Source organism: Gekko japonicus, unplaced genomic scaffold (assembly GCF_001447785.1).
Source record: "Gekko japonicus isolate JY-2015 unplaced genomic scaffold, Gekko_japonicus_V1.1 scaffold71, whole genome shotgun sequence".
In the NCBI taxonomy this organism is placed as follows: domain Eukaryota; kingdom Metazoa; phylum Chordata; class Lepidosauria; order Squamata; family Gekkonidae; genus Gekko; species Gekko japonicus.
The window spans coordinates 1,412,093-1,425,340 of NW_015164667.1; the positions used below are offsets into that span (position 1 = coordinate 1,412,093).

Here is a 13,248-nt window from a genome sequence, read left to right on the forward strand (position 1 = left end):
AAATAAATAAATATTTATTGCTACACACAATGGACTGTACACACACACACACACACACACACACAGGCTCAGAGAACTGTACACTTTAAGTCACCTGTTGTGATGTAACACATAGAAGGTACTTGCACAAGCCTTACATGTAAATAAGGTTTCAGCTACACAGTTACCAGCCTGGTGAAGAAGCACACACCTCCATTGTTGTGAGCAGTAAGAAACAACAACTTGAGTAGAGACAGCCCCCATTGCTGAATTATTTGTGGTCACGGAGGACACATCACTGCTTTGTTCCTGCATTGGTATTTCCTGCCAAATGGACATTTGGTTCACAATGAGAATGGCCAGCTTCATCAACACTACAATGGAGCATCCTGACGCCAAGGTTTTCACACCTGCCCAGATGCCCTTCTTTGAGTAAGGTTTTAGATTTCAATATTGGCTACTCCTTATAGGTAACCTCCCACTCCTATATGTAACCAATAGGATTGTTTTTGGGATGGACTAACAGGTAGGTGGGTCCACAGGTTGGAACAGTTACCACCCATCTAATGGACCCACTATAAAAGGAAAGGACTATTCACCTGGCCCTTCCTAGCTAGCATCCCCCGCAACAACCCCTGTCTGCTTTTTACTCCTTTTAAGTCCCACTTGCTATCCCCAAACCCTTGCCTCTACTTTGATCTCTCGATCTGCAGTCAAGAGACCCACACATTTTGGCTGGTTCTGGTCGTGTGCGAACTCCCTTTAGTTTACATTTCTCCCCATCCATTCTTCATTGGAACAACCAAAGCTGTGAGACAGATAAGTATTGCCCATCATCATCCCCACCTGCCAATGCAACTGTGTTTATTTTAATACTGTAATTCTGAGGAACTTGATTGAATGTGTGAGTGCATCAGCATTGTTTGTATGAGATTTATTCTTTAAGTAAAAGACATTTATTTTAACAACAACAGCCTCGTTATCCTTCTCTGGTAACCCTTGGTGGGAACAGGACCTTGGTATAGTTGGCAAGAACCCATTTATAAATTGCCAATTGCTGTAAATAAAGCAATTCGGCTAACAGTTATGTGCTTGTGGTGCACAAAAGGCTATCCAGATCAGGGTGAGCACTAAGATATTGTCAAATTAAATTGAAGAAATTCTCAGTGTGGCCAGAAGGGGTCACTTCCACACAATTTTCTCTTTTCAGAAAGTACCCTGGAGCAAGTATTTATACATCAACATACATCAAGCAGTCATATGTATCACCTTCCAGTCACATCAGTTCATATAAGCACTAGTACTATGTGAGTTATTTTATTATTTTTCTGCTAAATTATGGGCAGGATGGACATAGTAAATTATTTAGTCTCACTCTGGATTGAAAGAAATTTGCCCTTATCTTGCCATCATCCTAACCAGTGATTTAAAGTTAAAATCTGCAAAAACATGTTTCCCCCATTCATTTTTAATTTTTTACTTTAGTTTTAATTTTATAATGTCAGTAAAGGTAAAGGTAAAGGTTCCCTTGCTCGAAAGCCAGTCGAATCAGACTCTAGGGTTGCGGTGCCCATCTCCGTTTCAAAGCCGAAGAGCCAGCGCTGTCCGAAGACGTTTCCATGGAACATGTGGCCGGCATGACTAAAAACCAAGGCGCACGGAACGCTGTTACCTTCCCACTGAAGTGGTACCTATTTATCTACTTGCAATTTCTTGCTTTCGAACTGCTAGTTTGGCAGGAGCTGGAACTAGAGATGGGAGCTCACTCCATCATGCGGCACCCGGGTCTCGAACTGCTGAACTACTGACCTTCCACAGCCTGCAGTTCAGCGTCTTAACCGCTTGAGCCACCGCAGTTCCATAATGTCAGTAGGAATCACCTTTACAGTTGTGACCTCTTTGCCTCTGTCTTGATGGGATCCATCCTCCCAAAATACAGATAAACAGGATGAAACATCTCAATTTCATGAGCCATGGAAGTCAAAACATATTTTGAGCTGTAACTCTTCCTACCCCATTGGGATGAAATTCTCAGGGACTGCACCTTTCATCCAAGGTAGTTTCCTTGCTAAATTTCAGAGCGATAAAAGATGGGCCATGTTTTATAGGCAATTAAATTCTCATTTAGAGAACACACTCTAAGCTGGGAGTAACCTCCCCCAAATGTAGAAGATGAAGACAAAGAAGAAGAGGAGGAGGAGGAGAATGGATTTATACCCTGCCCTTCACTCAGAGTCTCAGAGTGGCTTACAATGTCCTTCCCTTCCTCTCCCCACAACAGACACCCTGTGAGGTAGGAGGGGGCTGAGAGAGCTCTGAGAGAACAGCTCTGAGAAAACTGCGACTGGGAGAACCTAGTTTGATTCTCCACTCCTCCACATGCAGCTGCTGGTGTGACCCCGGGTCAGTCACAAGTTCTTTCAGAGCTGTTCTCTCAAGGACAGTTCTGGAGAGAGATCTCTCAGCCCCACCTACTTCACAGGGTGTCTGTTGTGGGGTGGGGAAGGGAAAGGGACTCCTTTGGATACTAAAGGGCAGGGTATAAATCCAATCTCTTCTTCCTCTTCTTCAGGGTCACCCAGTTGGCTTCATGTGGAGGAGTGGGGAATCAAACCCTGTTCTCCAGATTAGAGTTCACCACTCTTAGCCACTTCACCAAAGTGGGTGAGGTCTAGGCATGCACAATGTTGCAAAACAGCAACAACCCCTCTTCCTACCCACATCAGGACAAGATGTAGAGCATGAATTGAGAGTGAAGGCAGAAAGTAAGCAGGAGGTAGAGCCAGTGGTGAGGAGAGGGCAGGGAAAACACCCCCTTCATCCTCATGATTTTTTGTAGATTCTTCTTTCATATTATTGTAATACTGATGTAGCCTAGATGTAATCACTAAGGCGGATTCCTTTCTAAACATTTCAACCTTCTCTTCCCTGAAATGTCAAAAAGCAAAAGCCGTGAACCTGTCCTCCATGTCTGAAAAGCAATCTTCCCTCCCTCCAGCAGGTGTATATTACCATGTCATAGATATCCTGGAAGGTCTAAAACTCAAGGAATATCCTTACATCCCAATACAAAGCCCCTATGTGCAGGAAATTCCACCAGGAGACTTCCTACAACAGTTTTGCCATTTAAGCTAGGATGTGATTTTGTAAACACGTTAAAAATTAATATAAAAATTGGCTGTCAAACCTGGCAGCAGGAGGTGTAAAGAACACTGGGCCAGAAAGTTCCTATAGGCTCAAATGGGATCTGCCCACTGCATCTTCCCAGACGCCCATAGATACGTCCGCCAGACCAAAACTCTGACTCTGACACATTATAACATGTTATGATTAGTTCTGTGACCATTGTGGGTTCTTTTCCAAATGCAGCTGTTGGGGTTGCCTTTTTTAAAATTTGTATCCTTTTCTCTCTTAATTCACATTAACATACATTTGTCTTTCCAGTCATTGAGTCTTATGTGACATTTACATATTTCCATTCATTTATACATTTGAGTCAAAATTTCCTATCATAAATCCAGTTATATAATCTTTCCCATCTTTTAATACTTTCATCTTTCCCTTGAAGAATTAAAGTTAGCTTGTCCATTTCTGCTACTTCCATAAACTTTGCTAGTGTTTCCTGTCTTGTTGGGACTCTATCTTGTTTCCAATATTTGGCCATTAATATTCTTGCAGTAGCCATTATATATGTTAATATATATAAAGAGGAGAGAGGGGTTGCCTTTTTAATGGCCCCTGAGGGAAATTCTTTAACACCTTCCTCCCATATTGCAGAATAAAAGCCATCCCTGAGCAGTTTCACCCCATGAGGGTAAAAAATGTGAGTAGTCCCTTGAAATGCAATGTGTAGTGTTGCCTTGTTTAAAATTAGACTTTGTTCCAGACAAACTGTCCCGTGGAGGCAACTGCCACAGGCTCAGCTGGAAGTGGGCACCAGAAAGCCACTGGTTCATGTGCAGGGGGCAGGCTTTTCTGATACTAATATGGGAAGCCAAGTCTACGGCTACTTTAGCAAAGAGCTCCAAAGCATTCAATAGCTCTGAATCAGTAGTGCATTGTGCCACATTACTCTGTCCAGCCAGCAGTTAAGCTAAAGTAAATGTTATTTTCTGTCTTATTCAAACATAAAGATAAAATGTATTAGGTATCTCTCTTCCCCTCGATGGTAAAAATATGGGTGACAATTCTGGTTTACAAGGCATGCTTCGATTTCACTTGAGCAGCTAGCAGATTGGTCTGAGACGGTGCACTTTGTCTGACCTAAAAGAGATGACACAAAAGACAGCTGGCAAAGGTCACCGGATTATTTTTGCTCAGTTGGTCACATCTTTTGCTACACAAGTTCCATTACAGACCGTCTTCTGGAGAGATGAGACGGGCTAGAGATTCAGACAGGGTGACACATTTTTCTTCTCTGCTTAATACTGTGAATCTTTCAGCATCTGAATGAAAAAAGGAGAGAGAATTCTTGCTTTGTTGGAATAGAATTTTTATTTAAAAATCTGGGACACACCCTACATCTATTTAAAGAGACCAGTTAAAGTCCCACAGATGTTAACAACATGGATCATATTCTCCTTCTATGAATATACAAGGGACTTTAAATGTTTGCAATTCATATGTTATGTTTTAAGGAAAGTGCAGTGCACATTAATGTCATGCCAGCCTTAATTACGGATTGAGAAGCAATCAGCCAAGGACAGACCGGGAGGCTAAAACGGCCATGGAAAAGGGCCCCTCCCCCACCAGAGGGGAGGGAGGAAGAGCACACTGGTGCCTGCCTTGCACAAAATAGGAGACTCTGGCTTTCAGTAGTGACTCCTGCCTTCCGTGTGTGTGGCAGGGCTAGGGTTGCCAATGTGTTGGGAAAATCCTGGAGATTTGTTGGATGAGACCTCAGCAGGTTATAATGCCTCAGAGTCCACCCTCCAAAGCAGCCATTTTCTCCAGGGGAACTGATCTGGGTCATCTGGAGATCCATTGTAATAGCGGGAGATCTCCAGGTGCCTCCTGGAGGCTGGCAGCCCTAGGCTGGGGCTTGTGGGGGTGGTGGCAGCAACTTGCCCCTGTCATGCGCAGGGCTGATGCCTCCAGCTCGCAGTACGCCTGGCTCCTGCCCACCTGGTGCAGTTACAGCCCTCAGCCCACCATGACTTTTCCCGATGCCCTTAATGGCCAGGCTGCCCCTGCAATCAGCTATTTAAGAAACACTGCAGAAACACTGGAAACCATCCCCACAAGTTTAGGTTATTCTTTCCTTCCCTTCTCCAAATAATAAAATGCATCTAAATACAGAATGGCACATAAAATGGCATATAACGTCCAGATTTTAAAAGCTGTCCACGTTAAAAACATAATTTGCTAGACATGTTTATATGACATAATATACATGATACACAAAACATGACTGAAAAGGTTTATTGGTTTGGTGAATGAAAGATAGTGTGATGCAATATATTGAGGACTGAAGCGGGGCTAGGGAGATCTGGATTCAAATCTCATTTGGTCAAGTCAAGTCAATGTTTATTACAGTCAAAAACCAGCATAGTCTTGTTCAGTCATGTAACTCACTGGTGATTTTGGGCAAATCCTTTCACAGAGGTGTTGCCAGGAAAACTGGGATTACTCTATGCAAATTTTCAGGAGTTCCTTAATAGAACAGCAGGATATAAACTTTCTGAGCTTCACTATATATAATCAGAAGTTTCAGCTTCATCTTTTCCTAACAACAAATGTTCCCATGAATACAGTACAGGTAGTGCATCACTTGTCATCAAACATATAGCTGGACTTTAGAGGATCAAGTGTTTCATTCTAGCTAGTGTGCCAGTGTGATGTAGTGGTTAGAGTGCCAAACTAGGATCTAGGAGACACAGGTTCGAACTGAAAGCTTGCTGGATGACCTTGGAACACTCACACACTCTTAGCCTAAGCTACCTTACAGAATTGTTGTGAGGATAAAATGGAGAAGACACGAATGGTGTAAGTTGCTTCAGGACCCCATTGGGGAGAAAGGCAGGGCATATCAATGAAATAATGTGATATATATGTGAGATATAGATAGATAGATAGATAGATAGATAGATAGGTAGGTAGGTAGATAGATAGATAGGTAGATAGGTAGATAGATAGATAGATAGATAGATAGATAGATCTCACATAGCCATTCTGTTGAAGCAGTTGAGGATTTGCTTCTGGAAATTCTATGGGTTGAAATAGGGGGGCCAAAAGGAAACTTAACATGCGGAGTTTGTTATCGCCCACCAGATCAAAAGATAGAGGAGGATTATAAAATGATGAATGGGTGACAATGGGCAAGTGAAGTGGCTAAATTTGCAGATGATACGAAGTTGTTCAGGGTGGTAAAACCAGTGAGGATTGTGAGGCACTCCAAAGGGATCTGTCAAGGATGGGCAAGTGGGCGTCAACATGGCAAATGGGGTTCAATGTGGCCAAGTGCAAGGTGATGCACATTGGAGCCAAAAATCCTAAATATAAATACACATTGATGGGGTCTGAACTGGCAGAGACTGATCAAAAGAGAGATCTTGGAGTTGTAGTAGATAACTCACTGAAAATGTCGAGACAGTGTGTGATTGCAATAAAAAGGCCAATGCTATGCAGGGGATTATTAGGAAGGGTATTGAAAACAGATCAGCCAATATCATAATGCCCCAATATAAATCAATGGTGCGACCTCATTTGGAATACTGTGTGCAGTTCTGGTCACCACACCTTAAAAAGGATATTATAGCTTTGGAAAAAGTGCAGAAAAGGGCAACTCAAATGATAAAAGGGTTGGAACACTTTCCCTATGAGGAAAGGTTAAAGCGCTTAGGGCTCTTTATCTTGGAGAAATGATGACTGAGGGGTGACATGATCGAGGTTTAGAAGATTATGCATGGGATAGAGGAGGTAGGAAAAAAAAAGAGGTACTTTTCTCCCTTTCTCACAATATAAGAACTCGTGGGCACTCAATGAAATTGCTGAGTGGTCGGGTTAGAACGGATAAAAAGAAGTACTTCTTCACCCAAAAAGTGATTAACACATGGAATTCACTGCCACAAGAAGTGGTGGTGGCTACAAGCATGGACAGCTTTAAAAGGGAATTAGATAAGCATATGGAGCAGGGGTCCATCAGTGGCTATTAGCCACACGGTATAGATAGGGGGTCTGGGGCAAGTGATGCTCTGTCTTCTTGGTGCCTGGGGGGGGGTCAACATTGGGAGGGTTTCTAATGTCCTGGCCCCACTGGTGGACCTCCTGATGGCACCTGGTATTTCTGGCCACTGTGTGACACAGAGTGTTGGACTGGATGGGCCTTTGGCCTGATCCAACATTGGCATCTCTTATGTTCTTATGTTCCTTATAAAAGCACACAATATCAACTATTTATGGCACTTTCTAAGTGAAACTTCCTTGAAAGTTGGCATAAAGGGGAGAAAATGGGTCTCAGATATAACACACTGTGACTAGGAATAAAGGAAAAACAATCACAAAAATTAGTGAGGATTTAAAAACAACTGAATGGCACAAAAACAAGAGACTGATGGTAAAATATCTTGTTAGCAGATCTTCATATGAGGCGAGGGTCTTTATGTACTATGCTTATTTACCTTGTGTATGAAATTCTAAATATTCTAAACTAGGAATAAGGCCCATTGTGGAAATAAATACAACAAGCTCTAGAAAGAGGCTCTGGGCGGATGCCCCGGTCTTGGGCACTCAGTGTCAATTTGTTGTGGCAACCTCAGCAGGGTATAATGACACCGAGTCCACCATTTTCTCCAGATGAACTGATCTTTGCTACCTGAAGAACAGTTGTAATTTTGAGTGATCTCCAGCCCTCACCTGGAGACTGGCAACAATGGTTCCCCATGAGGGAATGGCTGGTTTGGAGGGTGGAGTCTATGGCATTGTACCTGTCTGAGGTCCCACCCCTCCTCAAACCCCACCATCTCCAGGCTCCACCCCTCAAATCTCCAGGAATTTTCCAACCTGGAGTTGGCAACCCTATCTCCTTCCCAGCCAACCATAAACCTACCTTGATCTGCCCCTCTGACTTCAGCTTTCCATCTTTCCCCCTCTCCCTCCTGGAGAGCAGTTGTAATTCTGAGTGATCTTCAGCTCCCACCTGGAGATTGGCAACAATGGTTCCTCAGGAGTTACTGGCTGGTTTGGAGGCTGGAGTCTATGACATTGTACCTGTCTGAGGTTCCACCCCTCCTGAAACCTCACCCTCTCCAGGCTCCATCCCTCAAATCTTCAGGAATTTCCCATCTAGGGTTGGCAACCCTATCTCCTTCCCAGCCAGTCATCAACCTACCTTGATCTCCCCCTCACTGTTCAGCTTTCCACTCCCCCACCTGCAGCTTGTACCGTGCTCTGAAGCCCTGACTGCTACGTCACATTGGCTGTCATACAGGGGCCATCTCAGCAGGATACAAGTACACAGAGTCCACCATTTTCTCCAGGGGAACTGATCTCTGCCATCTGGAAAGCAGTTGTAATTTTGAGTGATCTTCAGCCCTCACCTGGAGATTGGCAACAATAGTTTCCCCCAACAGACACTAAGAGGAAATTTATTTTACCTCAGAACAGCAACAGCAAACTGTTTAGAATGTTAGAGGCAAAGGCCAATGAGGCTGCATATGCAAACGACCTCTGTGTTCCGAGGCCACATATGCAAATGACCTCTGTGTTCTGACTGGCTATGGGGGGGAGAGGAACAGCAAACTGTTTAGAATGTTGGAGGCAGGACTCAGGCAACGCAGCCAGTGGATAGGGAGACCCTCTGAGTGACAGATCAGGGAACCAACTGATTTGGGAGCGTGTTGGAATGTTCAGGGGAGTCCATGACCAAAAGAGAATTATATATAAGGAGAGATGCCTCTGAATCATACCAGTGTTCCTGCCTCATCAGTCTAGTGAGAGGCTCCTTGCTTTCCTAAGAAACTTGCAGGATAACTTTTATGACTGCACCCCAACTCTCCAGTTAAACCAGTGGGACTTAAAATTGTATAATATTGGCAGGATATGTATCTTAGTATTCACTTCCTAAGCAAATTCTGCTCCAAAAATGTTGAACATATTCCAATAGTATCCTATAGAGTAGACTATCTTAAAGTGGAATAATATCATGAAATAACATTTTACTGCAATGATGCTCTAAAGGGCAGTAAAAAGGGTTTTTTAAATATATTATAAATCATGTGTGTTTTTCCTGTATGAAAAAATGTACTTAGTTTTTTAATGTTACAAATTACACTTTTGCTGTTTTAAAAACATAAAGGTGAAGATGATTTCACAAAAATAAAAAGGGTGAGGAGCAATTCTCCTTCTATCCACAAGAGGGTGTCCTGTGGTTATAAACAAACTACTTGGGCAAAATCTGTTATCTTTTTTTCCCCCCGCTTAAAAATTGGGCAAGGTGCTTGAATAGGTGGTGGCCATGCAGCTTTGGGTAGTCTTGGAGGAGATATATAATCTATACCCATTTCAATCTGGTTTCAGACCTAAGTTTGGAACAGAAACAGCCTTGGTTGCCCTGAAAGTCACCAAGAGACAGACAAAGGAAGTGCATCCCTGACTGAGCCTCTCTGCAGTGTTCAGTACCATCAACCATGATATCCTTCTGGAGACGCTGGCTGATTTGGGAGTGGGAAGGGTACCATGCTTTGGTGGTTCTGCTCTTACTTGATTGATCATGAAGGTGGTGCTGAGGGACTGCTGTTTGGCAACATCTTGTCCCCAAGGCTATTTAATATCTACATGAAACTACTGGGAAAGATCATCAGGAGATTTGGAGCCAGGTGCAACAATATGTGGTTGACACCCAGCTGTACTTCTCCTTTACAGCTGAGTGAGGTGGGTCTATGGAAGTCCTGAACAGGTGTCTGGAGATGGTAGTGGGATGCATGGGCAGGGTTGTCAGTTCCGGGTTGGGAAATACCTGGAGATTTTGGAGTGGAGCCTGAGGAGGGGAGGGACTTAAGTGGGGTATGCTACCATAGAGTCCACGTGGCAAAGCAGCCATTTTGTCCAGGTGAACTGATCTCTGTCACCTGGTGATCATTTGTATTAGTGGGAGATCTCCAGCTACCACCTGGAGATGGCAATAGAGAACCAAAACCATGACCAAACAGGAAAAAAACAGTAAATTATTTATGACTTTTTTCTGTTTTGGTCATGGCTTTGGTTCTCTATTGCCATCTTGCCTCCTTTTGTTCTGGTGCCACCTGGAGATTGGCAACCCTATGGGGGTGAATAAATTGAAGTTCATTCCAGACAGGACTGAGGTGATGGTGGTCAATTGAGAAGTTATTCAGGGACTAAGAAGTCAGCCTGCCCTGGAGGGGCTGCTCTTGCTCTCTCCCTGAAGGAACAGGTTTATACCCTGGGGGTACTGCTGGATCCTGGCCTATAGTTTGGAGGCCTAGATTTCCTCTGTGGCATGTAGTGCCTTTCATCAGCTTCAGCTGATTCATCAGCTAAGGCCATTCCTCAAAAGTCATGATCTGGCCACGCTGATCCATGCTCTGCTTGCATCAAGGTTAGATTATTGTAAAGTGTTTTACTTTGGGGCTGTCATTGAAAATGGTTTGGAAACTTCAGCTCATCTAAAATGCAGCAGGCAGATGGAAGAAGAGGAAGAGGAGGAGGAGGAAGGTTTATACCCCGCCCTTCACTCAGAGTCTCACAGCAGTTTACAATCTCATCCCCTTCCTCTCCCAACAACAGAGGTTGGTGGGGCTGAGAGAACTGCTTCTGAGAGAACAGCTCTGAGAGAACTGTGACTGATGCCAAGCATTTTGTCCCCTCTGCAAAAATAAGCCCCACTGTATTCATTGTATTCACTGGGTCTTACTTGCTATTAGGTGCATGGGATTATGGCTATATTCACCCAAGGGCTGCTCTATGACAGGTAGAGTATCTGTTCTTCCCCTAACTGTACGTACTGTACGTACAGAATTGGTATTTTGTACTAGACCTGCAGTTGGTGTTACTATATGCCTTTGTGGCCCAAATCAGCATTCAGTGTAACCTGCTGAGGAACAATGTTTTCCAGTGCATGTGAATTTGTGTTAATTCCTCTTCGGATCATAGCATAAAACACTGCCATTGGTTGGGATGCATTCACTTACAGACAACCCTAAAAGTAGTTTTTCTGTAATGAACATGGCAGTAGGTACTGAACTGTTCCAATCCTAACCATTACGACTGGTTCAGTTTAGAAACACAGACCTTACTCTCCGATCCAGCAATGGCACCAATTCATACCTGTCTTATAGCAATAGGATATAGTTTACCACAGGAAAAAAGATCCAGAGCTGATATGAACCTGATACTGACAAATGGGATTCATAAATATTTTGGAGACACATGCAACCCTCTCAGCCTACCACCTCCTTGAAGTCTGTGGCAAAATGTGGTCAAGCTCCCCATGCTTATATTGCTTATTTGCCGCCTTTTTTCGACTGAGTTTTGTTTAGGTCGCCACCAGGTGGCGTAACCCCGCTTTGACATGCCAAGGCCGTGTTCAAAGGCAGTAGTAAAATTCTCAGCAGCAGCTGTCTCCATGTGCCAGAAAGAGCCGGCTTCGGGTTTTCAGAGGGAGAGCGAGAATGTGCACAGGATTATCGGATATCCCCCCCCCCCTTCCACAAGTCTTCTTTCAAGCGTGTTCTGGAAGGATCTCCCGCTCCCCAGGAAATCTTTGAAGTGTGCCTGCCCAATATTACATATGTCGGGAAGGATGCGGGTCGGCATCCAGCAGGTAGCGCTGCTCGTCAAGCATTACACATTAAAATGGACAAAAGGAGATTTGGCTGTTTGTTTGTTTTTTAAAGCGACGATGCTGGACATTGGCATCAAGAGAACCGATTGTCATTCAAGACTCCTCGTTTTGCCCTATGCACTTCTTACGGTCCGTGTCCACTTTTCCATTTGAGCGGCAGGACCGGGAAAGGGGTGTGTGTCTCCCACCCTATTGCTGAACGAGCGCGAGTCGCGCATCCTTTCTGCCTGGCGGAACCTTCATCAGTCACCCCAGGGGGGGGGGGCGAAGCTGGCCACATGCCAGTGCTGCCCGAGCCTCCCCTGCAATGCCTGACAGCGTGGCTGAATGGCCCCGACAAAGAGCGAGGGGGCCTATCGCGTGCTTCGAGAGCCCGGCCATTCAAGGGCCCTTCGGAAGCGTGCGCAAGTGGAGACATCCATCAGGCAGAGAACAGCTTGGCCGCCGCCGCCGCCGCGCGCGCGCGAGTCGTGCCATTGTTCCCCCTCCCCCCTCCGGCCAGCAGCAAATCCGCAGCCCAGCGGCAGGTGGACAGTGCTGCTATGAGGAGAAAGGCCCGATTGTCTGGAGGCCAAACTGCCACACGCCAGACCGCCCCTATTGTGCGCCAGCCATAGAAATGCAAACGAGCCGCGTGTGCCATCCGCAATCTGCTCCGCACAGCCGCTCATTAGGCATGCGGGCCTGGTGGTGCCCTCGTTCTGGTGAACTTTGCACGGAAGGTTTCCCGGCCAGGCACACTTCGGGGCTTCTTCTGCAAAACCTAAGTTGGGTAATATGTGCCAAATGAAAAATCTGCCAAAGTAGAGAAGGGGGCAGAGAGCCATGCAGGCAGAGCCTCCCTGTGGCTTTCCAGGCTAACTCTTTCATATCCCCCCCCCCCCAAAAAAAAATCCACCACCAATGCCACACACAGCTGCAACTACAGCTTCATCTTTTGCATCCGGGCTGGCAGAAGAGAAAGCAACAGAACTGGGATCAGCAAGAGGGCCTTGTGCATAATGCACAGGTTTCTAATGCTGAAGTTTTTATTCTGGGCTATAATTGCTTAAACTATTTTTAAATGCTGCTTTATGTCTTAACATGTTTTAATCTGCAAGCCACCTCAAGCAGGCTGTTTGGAGAGGCAGCAGAGAGCATTTCTAAATAAATAAACAAATGAGGCTTGGGGACACAGGACAGATGGCAGAGTCGCGGAGTCTCCGGCAGCTGCCGGCACAGAAGCTCGGCAGCCTATAAAAAGGGTGAGCCCGGCTCTCTACCGCTCAGACTCCGCTTGGGAATTTTACAGGGAACACAGGAGAGAGCTGCGATTTTTGCCGGGGTGCCTCTTTGAGCGCTGAGCAAGCCTTGTGTGGATAAATCCTCGTGTTTTGTTTCCTTTGCTTCGTGTCTCTTTGGACCATTATGACTCTGGAGGACACTCACGGACAGGAGCCGATGCCTGAGACTAGCGACAGGTAAGGGAA

General features: G+C 45.0%; 1 protein-coding gene across 1 annotated transcript in view; it reads left to right on the forward strand.

The window, feature by feature from the left end:
* Positions 1–13,058: 13,058 nt before the first annotated feature.
* Positions 13,059–13,248, forward strand: part of GADD45G (growth arrest and DNA damage inducible gamma) — a 1,990-nt gene continuing 1,800 nt past the window's right edge. Inside the window, exon 1 of the mRNA XM_015409101.1 lies at positions 13,059–13,239. Coding sequence (XP_015264587.1) covers positions 13,187–13,239 — 53 coding nt within the window. The 5' untranslated portion in view covers positions 13,059–13,186. The remainder of the gene's footprint in view (positions 13,240–13,248) is intronic.